The 13,076-nt window shown below is 45.1% G+C and overlaps 1 protein-coding gene across 2 annotated transcripts in view; it reads left to right on the top strand.

The window, feature by feature from the left end:
- SDR42E1 (short chain dehydrogenase/reductase family 42E, member 1) overlaps nt 1–7,970 on the top strand; it is an 8,361-nt gene extending 391 nt beyond the window's left edge. For both annotated transcript variants that reach the window (XM_040633652.1, XM_040633653.1), the window contains exons 2-3: nt 4,634–4,727; nt 5,320–7,970. In XM_040633652.1, the coding sequence (XP_040489586.1) occupies nt 4,660–4,727; nt 5,320–6,433 (1,182 nt within the window). In that variant the 5' untranslated portion in view covers nt 4,634–4,659 and the 3' untranslated portion in view covers nt 6,434–7,970. The remainder of the gene's footprint in view (nt 1–4,633; nt 4,728–5,319) is intronic.
- Nucleotides 7,971–13,076: the final 5,106 nt, after the last annotated feature.

The following is a 13,076-nucleotide window of genomic DNA, read 5'->3' as shown; positions in this document are numbered from 1 at the left end:
AGCGGGTGGGGGGGGGGGGTGTTTTTTCTTTTCTTGTTTTTTGTAAGACCAGACCCCAAGCTCATTTTCATCAGGCATCTGTATCTAGCTAGACTTGATGATTTGTTTTCATCTTAGTTCTTGGAAATATTACCTTCCCTTACGACAAACGATTCTGGTTTCCCAGTTAAAGTGGGAATGTGAGGTTCGCACTTAAAATGAATGTATTTCTTGTTAAAAGGTAAATAGATTTAAACAAAACATAAATGGTAAGTAATAGTAGCAGAGGTACCAGGTTGACAGACTGTGAAGGTGGTTAAGTAAACACTGCATAGTCCCAACCCCACGCAGATTAAGAGCCCAGCCTTGGCAGGGCAGGCAAGGGAGTGCGCCTGGGTGGCGCAGTCCATTTGGACTCTTGGTTTCAGCTCAGATCTTATCTCTTGGTCGTGAGATTGAGCCCCGCGTGGGCTCTGAGCTCACTACGGAGTCTACTTGAGTTTCTCCCTCTTCCTCTGCCCCTCCCCACTGAACGCCATCTCCCCCCCCACACACACCCCAATCTCTGAAATAAATAAATCTTTTTAAAAAAAGCCCAGACTGGGGAGTGGTGCACATCCAGCTTCAAGCCCTGGGTCTAGCTCAGCCGCTTGCAACGAGTTCTGGGCCTGGAGTTTAAGATTTTTTTTCTTCCAGTTAATTGAGGTAATTGACATAACACTGTAGTTTTAAGGTGTACAATGTGATGATTTGTTGTACTGTGAAATGATAACTACAGTAAGGTTTGTTAACATCTCAGGCATCTCACATAATTAGTTTTTTGTGTGTGCTGAGAGCTCTAAAGATCTTGTCTTGGCAACTTTGTAGTAGGGTATTGTTGACTGTAGTCACATATACTGCTGTGTATTAGAGCCCCAGAACTCATTCTTATTACTGGAAATGTGTACCCTTTACCCCTGCCCCTGGTAACCACGATGCTACCCCGTGGGGTATATTGACTTTCCACTTAGTGCTATGCCTTCAGCTAATTTTCTTCCCAAATGTGTTTGGCCTTGTAGGTTGTATACCTCACATCCCTTTTACCTGCATCAGGGTTCCTCCCCTTATCATCTTTACTGACTTCATCTTTATTGCTTTGACTGCTTTATATTAAGCAAAAATAATTTTCATATCACGTGTGGAATTTGAACAGCACTATTTCTAAACCGTCTCGCCTCAATGTAGTTTCCTGATCTCAATACAGTAAGAACACAGTTACTTTTGCCTCTAGGTAGTACTTGGGTAGTAATTTAAAACCTACCACCACAGAGTTAAACCACTTGGAGCTGTTTTTATCTTCCTTGAAGCAAACATAGTAAAATTTTATTTTTATGAAAGCAGCCTTCAGTTCTCCTATCTGTTCTGGCCTCCAGTGGCACCTAGATGTGTTTATTGCATTATAACACCAGAGGGTTCGTAGCGTCATCTTCTCGAACTCATGGGATGAAGGAACTGTGTGGCTAATCTAGGGTTCTTATTACTGATCCTTAGCATTTAATTAGGTCTTTGTAAATCTAAAGTACCCATAGTCATTTTTATGAGTTTTCTCATAACTTCCCTGTGAGATATCAACTTTATTACCCTCACTTTTATCTTAGTATTATCAAGAGGTCAGGTGGATTTAAATTTCATTTTTTCCTGTTTGTAATTAAGATTCCTTTTTCTGGATCATGTACTTAACTTTAACCCGTATCCACTAGAATGACTGCTCAGGTCAGATGTGACCCTTCACCCTCCACCCAGAAGAAAGCAGTTACTAAGCTGGGTTTTGAAAGAGACTTAAAGCAATTGTGATTATCAGCGTGGGTCTCAGTGCCCAGCCCCAGAAGGAATCAGATGGTAACTAATTAATAAAAGAGAAGCCATGAAGTGTGTAAAGATCAGGCAGCTGGTTGAAGAAAAACTGTGTCTACTCTTCTCCCTTCTGGCTTAGTGTTCTTGGGGGTTTCTTGCAGTTTTCTGAGAACTGTGTCTACTGCATTTTTTTCCTATGCTTATTGATGTAGGGAGCCAGGAAGGGAGGAGGTGGCTCCTGGCGGTAATGCTCATGGCTGGTAACCTGTGAAGGTTTTATGCACCTGGTGGACAGGCTTCTTTTCCTTGCTGTTTGTCTTGCTAAATCATTACTTTTTCCTTACTTATTGCCACCTTTCTCATCTGACCCTCCTGTTGAGGTCAGTTATATAAATTCTTGCTTCAGATCATTGTGGAATTAGCTGGAAGGTAATGAGTAGCATGAATAGGCCTGGCAGGTACTCTGAAGCATTAATAATTTGAATTTGTACATGCCCAGCATGACTAATGTGCATGTGGGCCATGGCTGACCTGTGGTCCTCTGACTGCACTGGAATGTGCAATTTTAAAAACAAAGAATAATTAGAGAGTTGGAGGAATTTCTTCTGGAATTTTCTTTATTTTTTTAATCTGGTTTTCAATTTTCTTTTTTTTTTTTTTATTTTTTATTATGTTACGTTAGTCACATACATACAGTACATCATTAGTTTTTGATGTAGTGTTCCATGATGGAATTTTCTTAATTGGGCTCTGAGGCCTGGTCCATTTTCTGAATCCCTATTGTGGAATTCTTGTGGAGATACTAAGAATATCTTAAACTTTGTTATCTGGCATTCTCTTAATCAAAATAGAACGTCTGTTAACCAAATGGAACATTTCTAAAACCTGTGTGAGCTGTTTCAGTGAATGACCACACACCCTTCAGACTTCACCTGGACGCTGACCACAGGGGTCTCAGTTGTTGGCCAGCTCCTGTCCTGTTTCCAGCTCAGCACACTGGCATTTCTTCCTCACAGCTAAGCCTCTAGCCCAGTCCCATCACCCTTAACTGAGACTCTTGGCTGTTGCCAGCCTCTCCCTCCTCCAGGGAAGGCTTGACCTTTGGCAAGGACCAAAGGGAGCATGCCTGTTCAGTAAACCTACAAAGGCTTTCAGCTATCTACAGAATAGAATCTACACTCCCCACCAGGAACTCAGAGGTGTCTCAAAGCTGACCCCAGGCCATCTTTCCCACCTTAATCACCAGCTACTTGGTGATTCGGCTTCAGTTTCCGTACCAGCCACAGTGGAGTCACCATATTAATTGCCCAACACAGCCTTCCTGTTACTGTTCCATTCATTAATGGTGCTCCCTCAGCCTGTGGTAACCCTCTGCCTCATCTCAGCTCGCTTAAAGCTTCCTGTTGTCCTGATTCAGCTCTGTGCCCACTCCTCAGTGAAGTCTTCTCTGTTACGCCCTTCAGAATCAATCTCTCTCGACACCCACCTCAGTGCTCCGACAGCACCTTGCTTACACCAATGTAGAACAATAATCTTGTTTTCTCCTTTTTGGCTTGTAGTTTAGATATTTGCAAAAGGCTCTCTCCATCATAAGTTCCAGAAAGCAGGAAGTCTCATTTAGCTTTGTGTTTTCATTCCATAATCCAGAATTTCTTAGAAGATGAGTTAAAGGAAAATAGCAGTGTTTGTTGACAAACATAAGGATGACTCTTCTTTTATTTTATTTTAATGTTTTTTTATTACATTATGTTAGTCACCATACAGTACATCCCTGGTTTCCGATGTGAAGTTCGATGATTCGTTAGTTGCGTATAACACCCAGTGCACCATGCAATACATATTGCAAGGATGACTCTTATACCCTGCAGGGCCCTGCGTCATTTGTGCCCGTTGTAATTTTACTGAACTGGATGTAATTCACAGTGTCCAAGATTGTCCATAATTTGAACAAGTATTTGTTGAGCACCTGCCCTGTTCTGGGTTCTGGTACAGACGTGCCAGTGGAAAAGGCAGAAGGTCTTAGTTCTCATGGAACTTACGTTCTGCTGGAAGAAGAGCAATCGTTTAAAAAAGTAGATAGATAGGGGCGCCTGGGTGGCACAGCGGTTGGGCGTCTGCCTTCGGCTCAGGGCATGATCCCAGCGTTCTGGGATCGAGCCCCACATCAGGCTCCTCTTCTGCTGTGAGCCTGCTTCTTCCTCTCCCACTCCCCCTGCTTGTTTTCCCTCTCTCGCTGGCTGTCTCTGTCTCTGTTGAATAAATAAATAAAATCTTAAAAAAAAAATGTAGATAGATAATTTTAGGTAGTGAAATGTACCATGAAGAAACAAAGCAGTATGTAAGGTAAGGGGAGCTCTTTTAGGGGGATCAGAGAAGCGTCTCTGATTGAGCAAGTGACCTGCAAGCAGACCTAGATATTGAAGGGAAGAAGTCCAGGTGGCAGTATCAGTGACTCACGTCCACTGTGTTTGGAATCAGCGTCTGTAAGCCGCCACAGCAACTGATGGCTGCATGATGGGCGGGTTAGCTTTCTGGGCCACCTGATGGCCTCAGTACGCTCATCCAGAAGAACTTGTCAGGCTTCTTGCAACCCTGTGCTTTTGAGAGGTGTAATCAGGGTATGTGGAAATGTAATAGAACAATCCATCGCCGGACTTTAGGCTTGAAGAAAAGGAAGTTGGAGAAATGGCATCATGGAGTGGCTGTCATGTCGGCCCTTTCTTCACAAGCCTGTGAGCTTATTATCAGTGCCCCCTTTTTGCTGCAGCAGTAGGCTCGGGGGGGGGGGTCACTAACAGTGTTACATACTTCTTTCTTGTAGGTCCAGTGATCTTTTGACTGCCACACATGGACTTCCAAAAATCTCCAAAGGAAACTGTCCTCATTACAGGAGGAGGTGGCTACTTTGGTTTCCGGTCAGTACATCAGTCACACATGTCCGTGGAATTATTTTACTGGTAGTTGCTGGAAAAAATGGAGCTTTCAATTCTGACATGAATATAGTGTCAGCTTCTACTTGTTTGAATAGTGTTAAACCAGAAATGAGCTAGGTTGCCACTGCTCAGAGGCTGAAATTCAGAACTACAGATGTATTCTACTTTAAGAAAAATTCTTTGTAAAGATATTAAATGAGGGAGATAACTGATATCACCAAAAACATTTAAAAATAATAGTTATTCTTTTGCAGCTCTGTTATCATTCATAAATATTCCAAAGAATGGGTGGTGGTTTCTCAAATGGGGGGAAAATGGAACATGTGGCTGTCACCCTATGAGAAGACACAGCCTCTCGGTGTAATTTGAGTAGATGTGTGGACCCTCAGTTTTGAATATTTGTATACTCACCTATGTAAGTAAGAGTTGCTTCACTCAGCCTCTAAAGTGAGGGACTCAGGATAAGCCCAGAAGACTTGGATCTGCCCCACATCGATTGGTAAATTATTTTATGTACTTTTCCTTAGGCATAGCTTACTAGCGATTTGATCTAACTGACTTGTTGTCATTTCAGCCTAGGCTGTGCTCTGAACCAGAGAGGATTCCATGTGATTCTGTTTGACATCAGCAGCCCTGCTCATGCCATTCCAGAAGGAATCAAGTTTATCCATGGAGACATTCGCCACCTCTCCGATGTGGAGAAAGCCTTCCAGGATGTGGATGTCACGTGTGTGTACCATATTGCCTCTTATGGCATGTCAGGGCGGGAGCAGCTGAATCGGAGCCTGATTGAAGAAGTCAATGTGGGGGGCACAGACAACATCCTCCAGGTCTGCAGGAGGAGAGGGGTGCCAAGATTCGTTTACACCAGCACTTTCAATGTCATCTTTGGAGGTCAAGTTATCAGAAATGGAGATGAATCTCTGCCTTACCTACCTCTTCACCTCCATCCCGATCACTACTCTCGGACCAAATCTATTGCAGAGAAGAAGGTGCTGGAGGCCGATGGTACCAGCCTGGTAAGACGTGACGGTGTCTTAAGAACCTGTGCTCTGCGGCCAGCCGGCATCTACGGGCCTGGAGAACAGAGACACCTTCCCAGGATAGTGAGCTACATCGAGAGGGGTCTGTTTAAGTTTGTGTATGGGGATCCTAGGAGCCTGGTTGAATTCGTCCATGTGGATAACTTGGTACAGGCTCACATTCTGGCTTCAGAGGCTCTGAAAGCTGACAAGGGCCACATTGCCTCTGGACAGCCCTACTTCGTTTCAGATGGCAGACCCGTGAACAACTTTGAGTTCTTCCGGCCCTTGGTTGAGGGCCTCGGCTACACGTTCCCATCTACCCGCTTGCCACTGACCCTCATCTACTGCTTTGCGTTCCTAACAGAAACGGTCCACTTCGTTTTGGGTCGGTTCTACAACTTCCAGCCCTTCCTCACCCGCACAGAAGTTTACAAAACTGGCGTCACACATTACTTTAGCCTAGAGAAGGCCAAGAAGGAGCTCGGTTATGAAGCTCAGCCATTTGACCTCCAGGAAGTAGTAGAATGGTTTAAAGCCCGTGGTCACGGCAGGAGTCCTGGGAATCGTGACTCTGAATGTCTTGTTTGGGACTGGCTGGTGGTCTTACTCTTGGCTTTAGCAGTTCTCACATGGCTGCCTGCTTCTGTGGTTCTTTCGCTATGAGGGAACTCGAAATAAGGAGCTGATCACACTTGCTGAGACAGTTTTCAAGAAATACGGGTTTAAATATCTATCTAGATCTAAATATTTCTGTATCTATGTAGATATCTAGATAGATAGAAATAGATATCTGGTAGCAAATTTTGGCTCTTCAAATTGCTACGTAAGAATATTCTTGGATTAAGTCTTCATCTCTTACCTTCTTGCACTAATCCTGCTGGGAGAAAAAAAGAAGCAAAGACAAGTTTGCAGTGTAGTTTCTTGTTTCCCTCTCCTTTACATGGGTACAGTAGATGTCCTATTGGAGCCATGGAGGCAGACTGAGAAAATTTGAAAGGTCTTGAATTTCTCTGAGCCAAAATGTACTTATTTCTGTTCCCTGCCCTCTGCATCCACTGAAAATGGACTAAAATGTGCACTGATACGGGAATGGCAAAACACTAACAGGCTTGAAAATGTGTGAGAAACACCAAATTGGGTCAGATCCCTGTAGACCAACCCTCTGAGGAGATGGTGGCTGTTGAGAGGCAGTAACTCTTCATTCCTGTAGGATTTAGGAATTAGTTTTTGCCCTTTATGATACAAGGGCGGTGCACCTGTGTGACCACATAGTCATGTTTGGTTTTGAAACAAACAGAATTTTGTCTTACCTCATAGGATTCTTTTGAGGATTAAATCAGACAAGACATCTAAAGTTCCACTCAACACACACAAGCCATTGTTTTTTTTAATGTCGTTGCTCTTTATTCCTTAGGAGGGTTTTCTTCCTCAGGGAATTCTGTTCAGAGGGTGCTGTTGCCACTAACCTTTCTGGAATGTCTTTGTGGTAAGCCCTCAGAGTCTGCAACAAGCAGGTCTGAATATACTCAGTGTTAAGTTTTGGTCTCTGAGCGTAGATTGAAGTTTAGGAACAGCTACAGATCTGATTAAGGAAGATGATTGAGCTAATGATGCCACTTGTAATTTAAAAATGAAACATAGCTCTCAGCTAATAAACTGGTTTTCTTTCGGGAAGAAGTTGGGTTTTTGGAAGGCAACTTCCAGTGAAGAATGTTCTGAACAATGGTGTTTTTGTCTGCCCCCCCCCACCCCGAGGACTGCCGTGGAAGACATTCAGATGCACTGTCGCACAGGAACCAAAGTGAAAAGACAGACTCCGTACCCATTCCATGATTCCAGCTTCAGAAAAGACATTATTAAAGCAGAAGGCAGGTAGATTGCTGCCGAAGGTTACATTAGAGTCGTGTTGAGATGATCTGAAGAAAGAGGAAGCTAGGTGAATAGCCCCTGGTAAATGCTGCCTGGATGTTTTGGAAAAAGTGCTCAACTTCGTCCCAGAAGACCTGCAACCATGAATGAAGATACCATGTGTGGCCTTAATCCAGTAACGGAAACCTCTTCGTTTCCTCATTTCAGAAATAGGAATGACTTGTATTTGCCTTTTCTAGAAACCCACCACTCACCTCACAGGGTTTGTTGTAAGCATAAAATAAGATGTCCTGAAAGTACTTTTAATATATAAATTACGACATACATATGACGTGGTGGTAGTGTTCATTTTTGGTAAACTGTTTTTGGTGGGGGGTGGGTCAGAGGGAGAGGGGCGAGAGACAATCCCAAGCAGGCTCCACACCCAGCGCGGAGCCTGATATGGGGCTCGATCTCACGACTCTGAGATTATGACCTTAGCCGAAATCAAGAGTTAGATGCTTAACCGACTGAGCCACCCAGGTGCCCCTATCTTAAGAAGCTTTTGCTTTAGTGTGGAGTTAACTTGCGTGAGCACCCGTGACATCCCCAATAGCATGGGTGCTACAGGGCCAGTTCCCCTGTCCTCTATTGACTGACAGCCCGCTAATGGCATGGCGTGTCCACACGAGGTCACTGATGGAGTGGGTAAGTTCAGTAAAACATTTATCCACTGTCATTGAGAGGTATCGCAGACTTTCAAAACATGTTTTTAATGACGTCCTTTAAAAGAATGATAGATACTTCTTTGTTTTCTTACACCAAGTATACTGAGTATAGTGGGGGTTTTGTTTTCCACAATCAAGATATCCACATGAAATTCAGGATGGATATATGGGGTCTATTGTTATCCAGGTGTGAGGCATTTGGCTGTGCCACAACGTGTGACACTTGTCCACTGTCTCCTTGAAACATATAGTTCATTCACTGGACATGAACTCACTCTTGGTCTTTCTCCTTGTATTAATTATCTATTGTATTACCTCAAGACTTACTACAAATTACCCTGAGGCATATCATCTTAACAAATCACTCCAAGACATATGATCTTAAAACAACAAACATAACCTCCCGGGTTTTATGCGTCAGGCATTCAGGTGCAGCTGAACTAGGTTGGTCTTGCATAGGGTCCCTCATGAGGTCATCTCATGATAGCTGTCACTGCAGTCATCTAGAAGCCTGACTGAAGCCTGAGGATCCACCTCTAGGCTGGCTTATCCACATGACTGTTGGCAGGAGGCTCAGTGCCTCACCATGTAGGCATCTCCATTGACTGAACTGCTTGAATGTCTTCATGACATGGTAGCTGGTTTCTCCCAGAGCAGGAGATCCAAGAGCGTGGTGGAAGGTATAATGTTTTTCATGACTTATCCATAAAGATCACACACTGTAATTCCACAGTATACTGTTTACACAGGTCAGTCCTATTCAGTGTGGGAAGGAAGTACCCAAAGGTGTGAATACCAGAAGGTGGGGAATGTTGGGGGCCATCTTGGAGGCTGGGTTCTTGGTTCCATCCTCCGAGTCATATTTCCTTTTCCTTAAAAGGTAGCCCAAATTTACAGCTACATCGTTCTCTTAGCCTGCTACCACCCAGTAGAATCTGGGAGGTCCAAAGACCTCTTTACATTTTGTAGTGTGTCTCTTTTCAGTCCAAGCTGGTAGTGTCACAGCAAATATAATTATTTTGAACACTATGTGTCTCCTGGGAGTCTTATTCCAGTTGACTCCATTAGGCAAAAGCCACACCCACAAATTTCTTTGAGGTAAGTCCTTCTCTGCCTTGGGCTTCTGCTCAGGCTGCTGAGGGACAATACCCTTAAGACGCTTAAACAAACTTTATTATTTGAACATTTTTAGGCACCACCTTAACATCTCTCTGAAGTCTTAAAAGGTTTTATAGCCACAACCTTGGTCGTGCACTGTCATTTCCACAATACCATAATGGCTGCACAGGTTAGCCCTGTTCCCTGTGGGAGGAGACTACCCAGGACACAAAGACCAGGGGGTAGGAAATCCCTGGCAGCCATGTTGGAGCCTGCTACCACACACTTAAATCTCATCAGTTTCCTTGTCCTCTCCTCCACTCCAGTTGTAAGTGGTAGATTGCTTCAGTGCTCAGTACTAGACCTTTTCTAAAACCATAGTTTCTCCAAGCCACTGATCTCGTCCAAGCCCCTGGCTTTCATTTCCATCTCTATCCCAAAAGCATACTACTAAACAGAGTTCCAGCCCAGACCATTCTGAGCTCCAGACCCATCTATCCAAGTCCTTCGGCATCTCCACCTGGGTATGTCTCATGCATCTCTTCATCAGCATACCACACCATCCCTCCAAATTCCTACAGGGTTTCTTTCTTTAGTAAATGTCACCAGTACGCATTGAATTTCTTATGCCAGAAATCTGGGATAATCTTCGATCCCTGCTTCCCCTTGACACACCTAACCCCCCTTGAAGCCCACTGACTTTAACTTCTGCTCATGCCTCAACGTTGTCCAGTGAACAGGTGTTACCTTTCTCCCCTAGTCTCCGATAATATCCTCCGTTCTCTCCCACCCACATCCCCTCCCGTCTTCCTTCAATCCATTCTCCACAGGCCAAGCAAAGTGATCCTCTATGTAAATATATATCACTTCCCTGCTCAAAACTGTCTTCAGGTATAGGCTGAAAATCCTTAGTGTGAGCCCCCGGGAGGCCTTGCCTGCTCTGGTCCTGCTAACTGCTTCAAGATCACCTCCACGCATACTCCCTTCTAACTGCACCAGCTTCTTGCAGGTTCTGGCTTCCCAGCTTCTCACTCCCCTCCCCATTGGACGCCTAATGTTTAATTCACATCTCAGCCTCAGCTCTCTTCTTCCAGAGGCCTTCCGTGATCCCAACAGCGTAGGTGTGGGCCTCCTGCTACAAACTCTCATAGCACCTACTTCTCTTTTACAGCCTTTACCACAACTGTAATAGTTGGTGCAAATATTCGTCTAATGGCTGTAAGCTCCTGTATCCCTAACACCTCGCACAAGACAGGAGTTCAGTAAGTATTTGTTAATGAACGTTATTTGTTCTTCTGAGGGTGAACACTCCTTTCTGGTGCATACATTAGTGTTTGTAATCTGTTAACTGGGAAAAATAGCTACCATAGTAGCATCGTGTGTTGACTAAATCAAGCCTAGCTGGGGTCTAGCAAATAAGTGAGGTCATGCTCCATGTGGTGTGGTGGAGCTGAGATATGCTGCAAGAAGCGCAGGGAAGGGCGAGGGATGTGGGCAGAGTGGAAAGTTATTTGAGTTCTCTCCACATCGCAGCTGAAAACAGACCACTTTAAAGAAGTCAAGTCTGTTTTCTGAAAGGTAATGCGCTTCCTTTCTCAGGTCAGGAGACGCCACAGTTAAGGAATCCCATTAGTTCTACGGTTCCCAGCTGCCCTGACCCCTCCCTCAACGTTGGATTGAATCCCCAAACCTGCATAAAGCTGCGAAACCGTGTTTATGCTTGTGAACACCAGGGTGCTTCTAGACGCCTGGGCATGAACCAGCCGGCACTGGCACCCCAACCACTGCTTCCAAGAAATAGTTGGGTGGTCATTGCTAAGCGTGTGGGAGGATCATACCATGTGACAAAGGGCCTTGCAGTGGAAACCAAAGGTAACCCAAAACTGCCTACATCGGCAAAAAAGGAAGAGAAGACTTTTCAGTCCTGTGGGAATACTTGGTTCCCTTAGTGCTGTTCTAAACATGGGTGTCAGAGGGTTACCATGTTAAAACCGCAGTTTCCTGGGGGCCAAATGACTAATTCTGGCACCAAATGACCTAGGCTATAGTATTTCTTAAGGCTATAGAGTAGGCCTTAGGGGGGAAAAGATTGCTTGGTTTGGTTTTTTTTAAGATTTTATTTTTTTGACAGAGAGAGCCCGAGCTGGGGGAGGGGTGGTGGCAGAGGGAGAAGCAGGTTCTGCTCCAAACCAGGACCCTGGGATCATGACCTGAGCCCCCCGGGCGCCCCAGAGTTTTATTTTTCTAAATCACCTAACATGTTGATTATAAGAAAGCCAGTACTGTTTTGCTGTAGATTGTTTTACTGACAATTGTTGGGGCACCTCCTATCTCATATTCTTTTCCAAATTCCCTCGCCTTACAGACAGGGTGGAAGAACTAGCTGGCAGAGTACTACTTTCCGCTCTCACCCAGTTGGGCACCCTGGGGTTAATGGTCCCCATGTTAGCTGGTCTTGGCAGCTAACACCGGCAGTTCGTGTCTTACTAAAATTGTCCCTGTTTGCTAGCATCCTTTGCGTTGGAGAATAACACCCCACTCCCCTTTGCAGTGAGAGAAACCCATTCCCAGCTGGTTCCACGGTGCGGACCTCCTCGTGCAAGACCTGGCCAATCAGAAGGCGGCCCTCCTTCCGAGCGCAGTCATTGGTCAAGGTGGGCCAATCAGCATCATCTCTTGCACTTTTCTTCTGGAGCTGTTTGGAGAAGTTCTGCCTGCTGGGGTTCTTCATCCCAAGGTTAAGGCTTCAAGGCTGCGGGGGACTTTCCTACCCCGAAAGAGAGACTAAGCTCTGAAAACATTGTTTGGGCCCCTGGCTTCGGCTGGGAGTGATAGACCCCAGAGCCCAGAAGGGGCGAAAGAGAAGGTCCTTGAAGACCTCACCGAGTCTCTGCCACCCAGCGATACGCAAGGCTGACTTCATCCTGGATCATCTTGTCCTGTGAGTCTCACTGCATTTTCTTCTCTGCTTCAAGTTTCGTTTGTTCTTTGTTTTTGAGTTGGGTTTTTCTCCGTGAATTGCAAAACGTTTTGGCTAATAGTCTCCACAGTCTGCTTCTGGGCACAGCTGAACGCACTTTGTGGTGCCTAAGAGCACTCATTCTCCCCTCACCTGTGTGCCTTCTGCTTTGGGGGGTGGGGAGCCCGAGGGGAGCGTGCTTGAGGCCCCCGGAGAACCGAACATTCGCTGGCGTTCTTCTTCCAGGGTCGGACTAATGTCCTTTTATAGAATCCTGCGTGTCTGAGCTGATCGGCTTTCAGCAATCTAGTTCAAACTCTCATTCTTAAGAAAATTGTTTGACAAAATGATTTGTTCCCCCAGAATTTTGGTGTCCTGTGAGGGCAGGGGCCATGTCTGTTTTGTCAGCTTCTTTATCCAGAGAACGCCATACAGCCCCTTCACCTGCCCAGTAAATGCTTGTTGATTGGCTGAATGCATTTATCAGCCAGGTGACCTCATCTGGCTCTGCTGTTCCCCTTAGCCATTCCTTTAAACCTGTGGCTCCCAGCTCTCCCTGAAAATAACACTGTAGGCCCAAGTTAAAAACACAGATGCCACTATTGAGTACAGGATTGTTAACTGCAGCCACTCACTGTGGGGCATATTGGAGCTCTAGACTTATTTCAGGTGA

This window comes from Ursus maritimus, unplaced genomic scaffold, assembly GCF_017311325.1.
Source record: "Ursus maritimus isolate PB19 unplaced genomic scaffold, ASM1731132v1 scaffold_19, whole genome shotgun sequence".
NCBI classification, from domain to species: Eukaryota; Metazoa; Chordata; class Mammalia; order Carnivora; family Ursidae; genus Ursus; species Ursus maritimus.
This window is presented reverse-complemented; position numbering and strand designations above follow the sequence as displayed.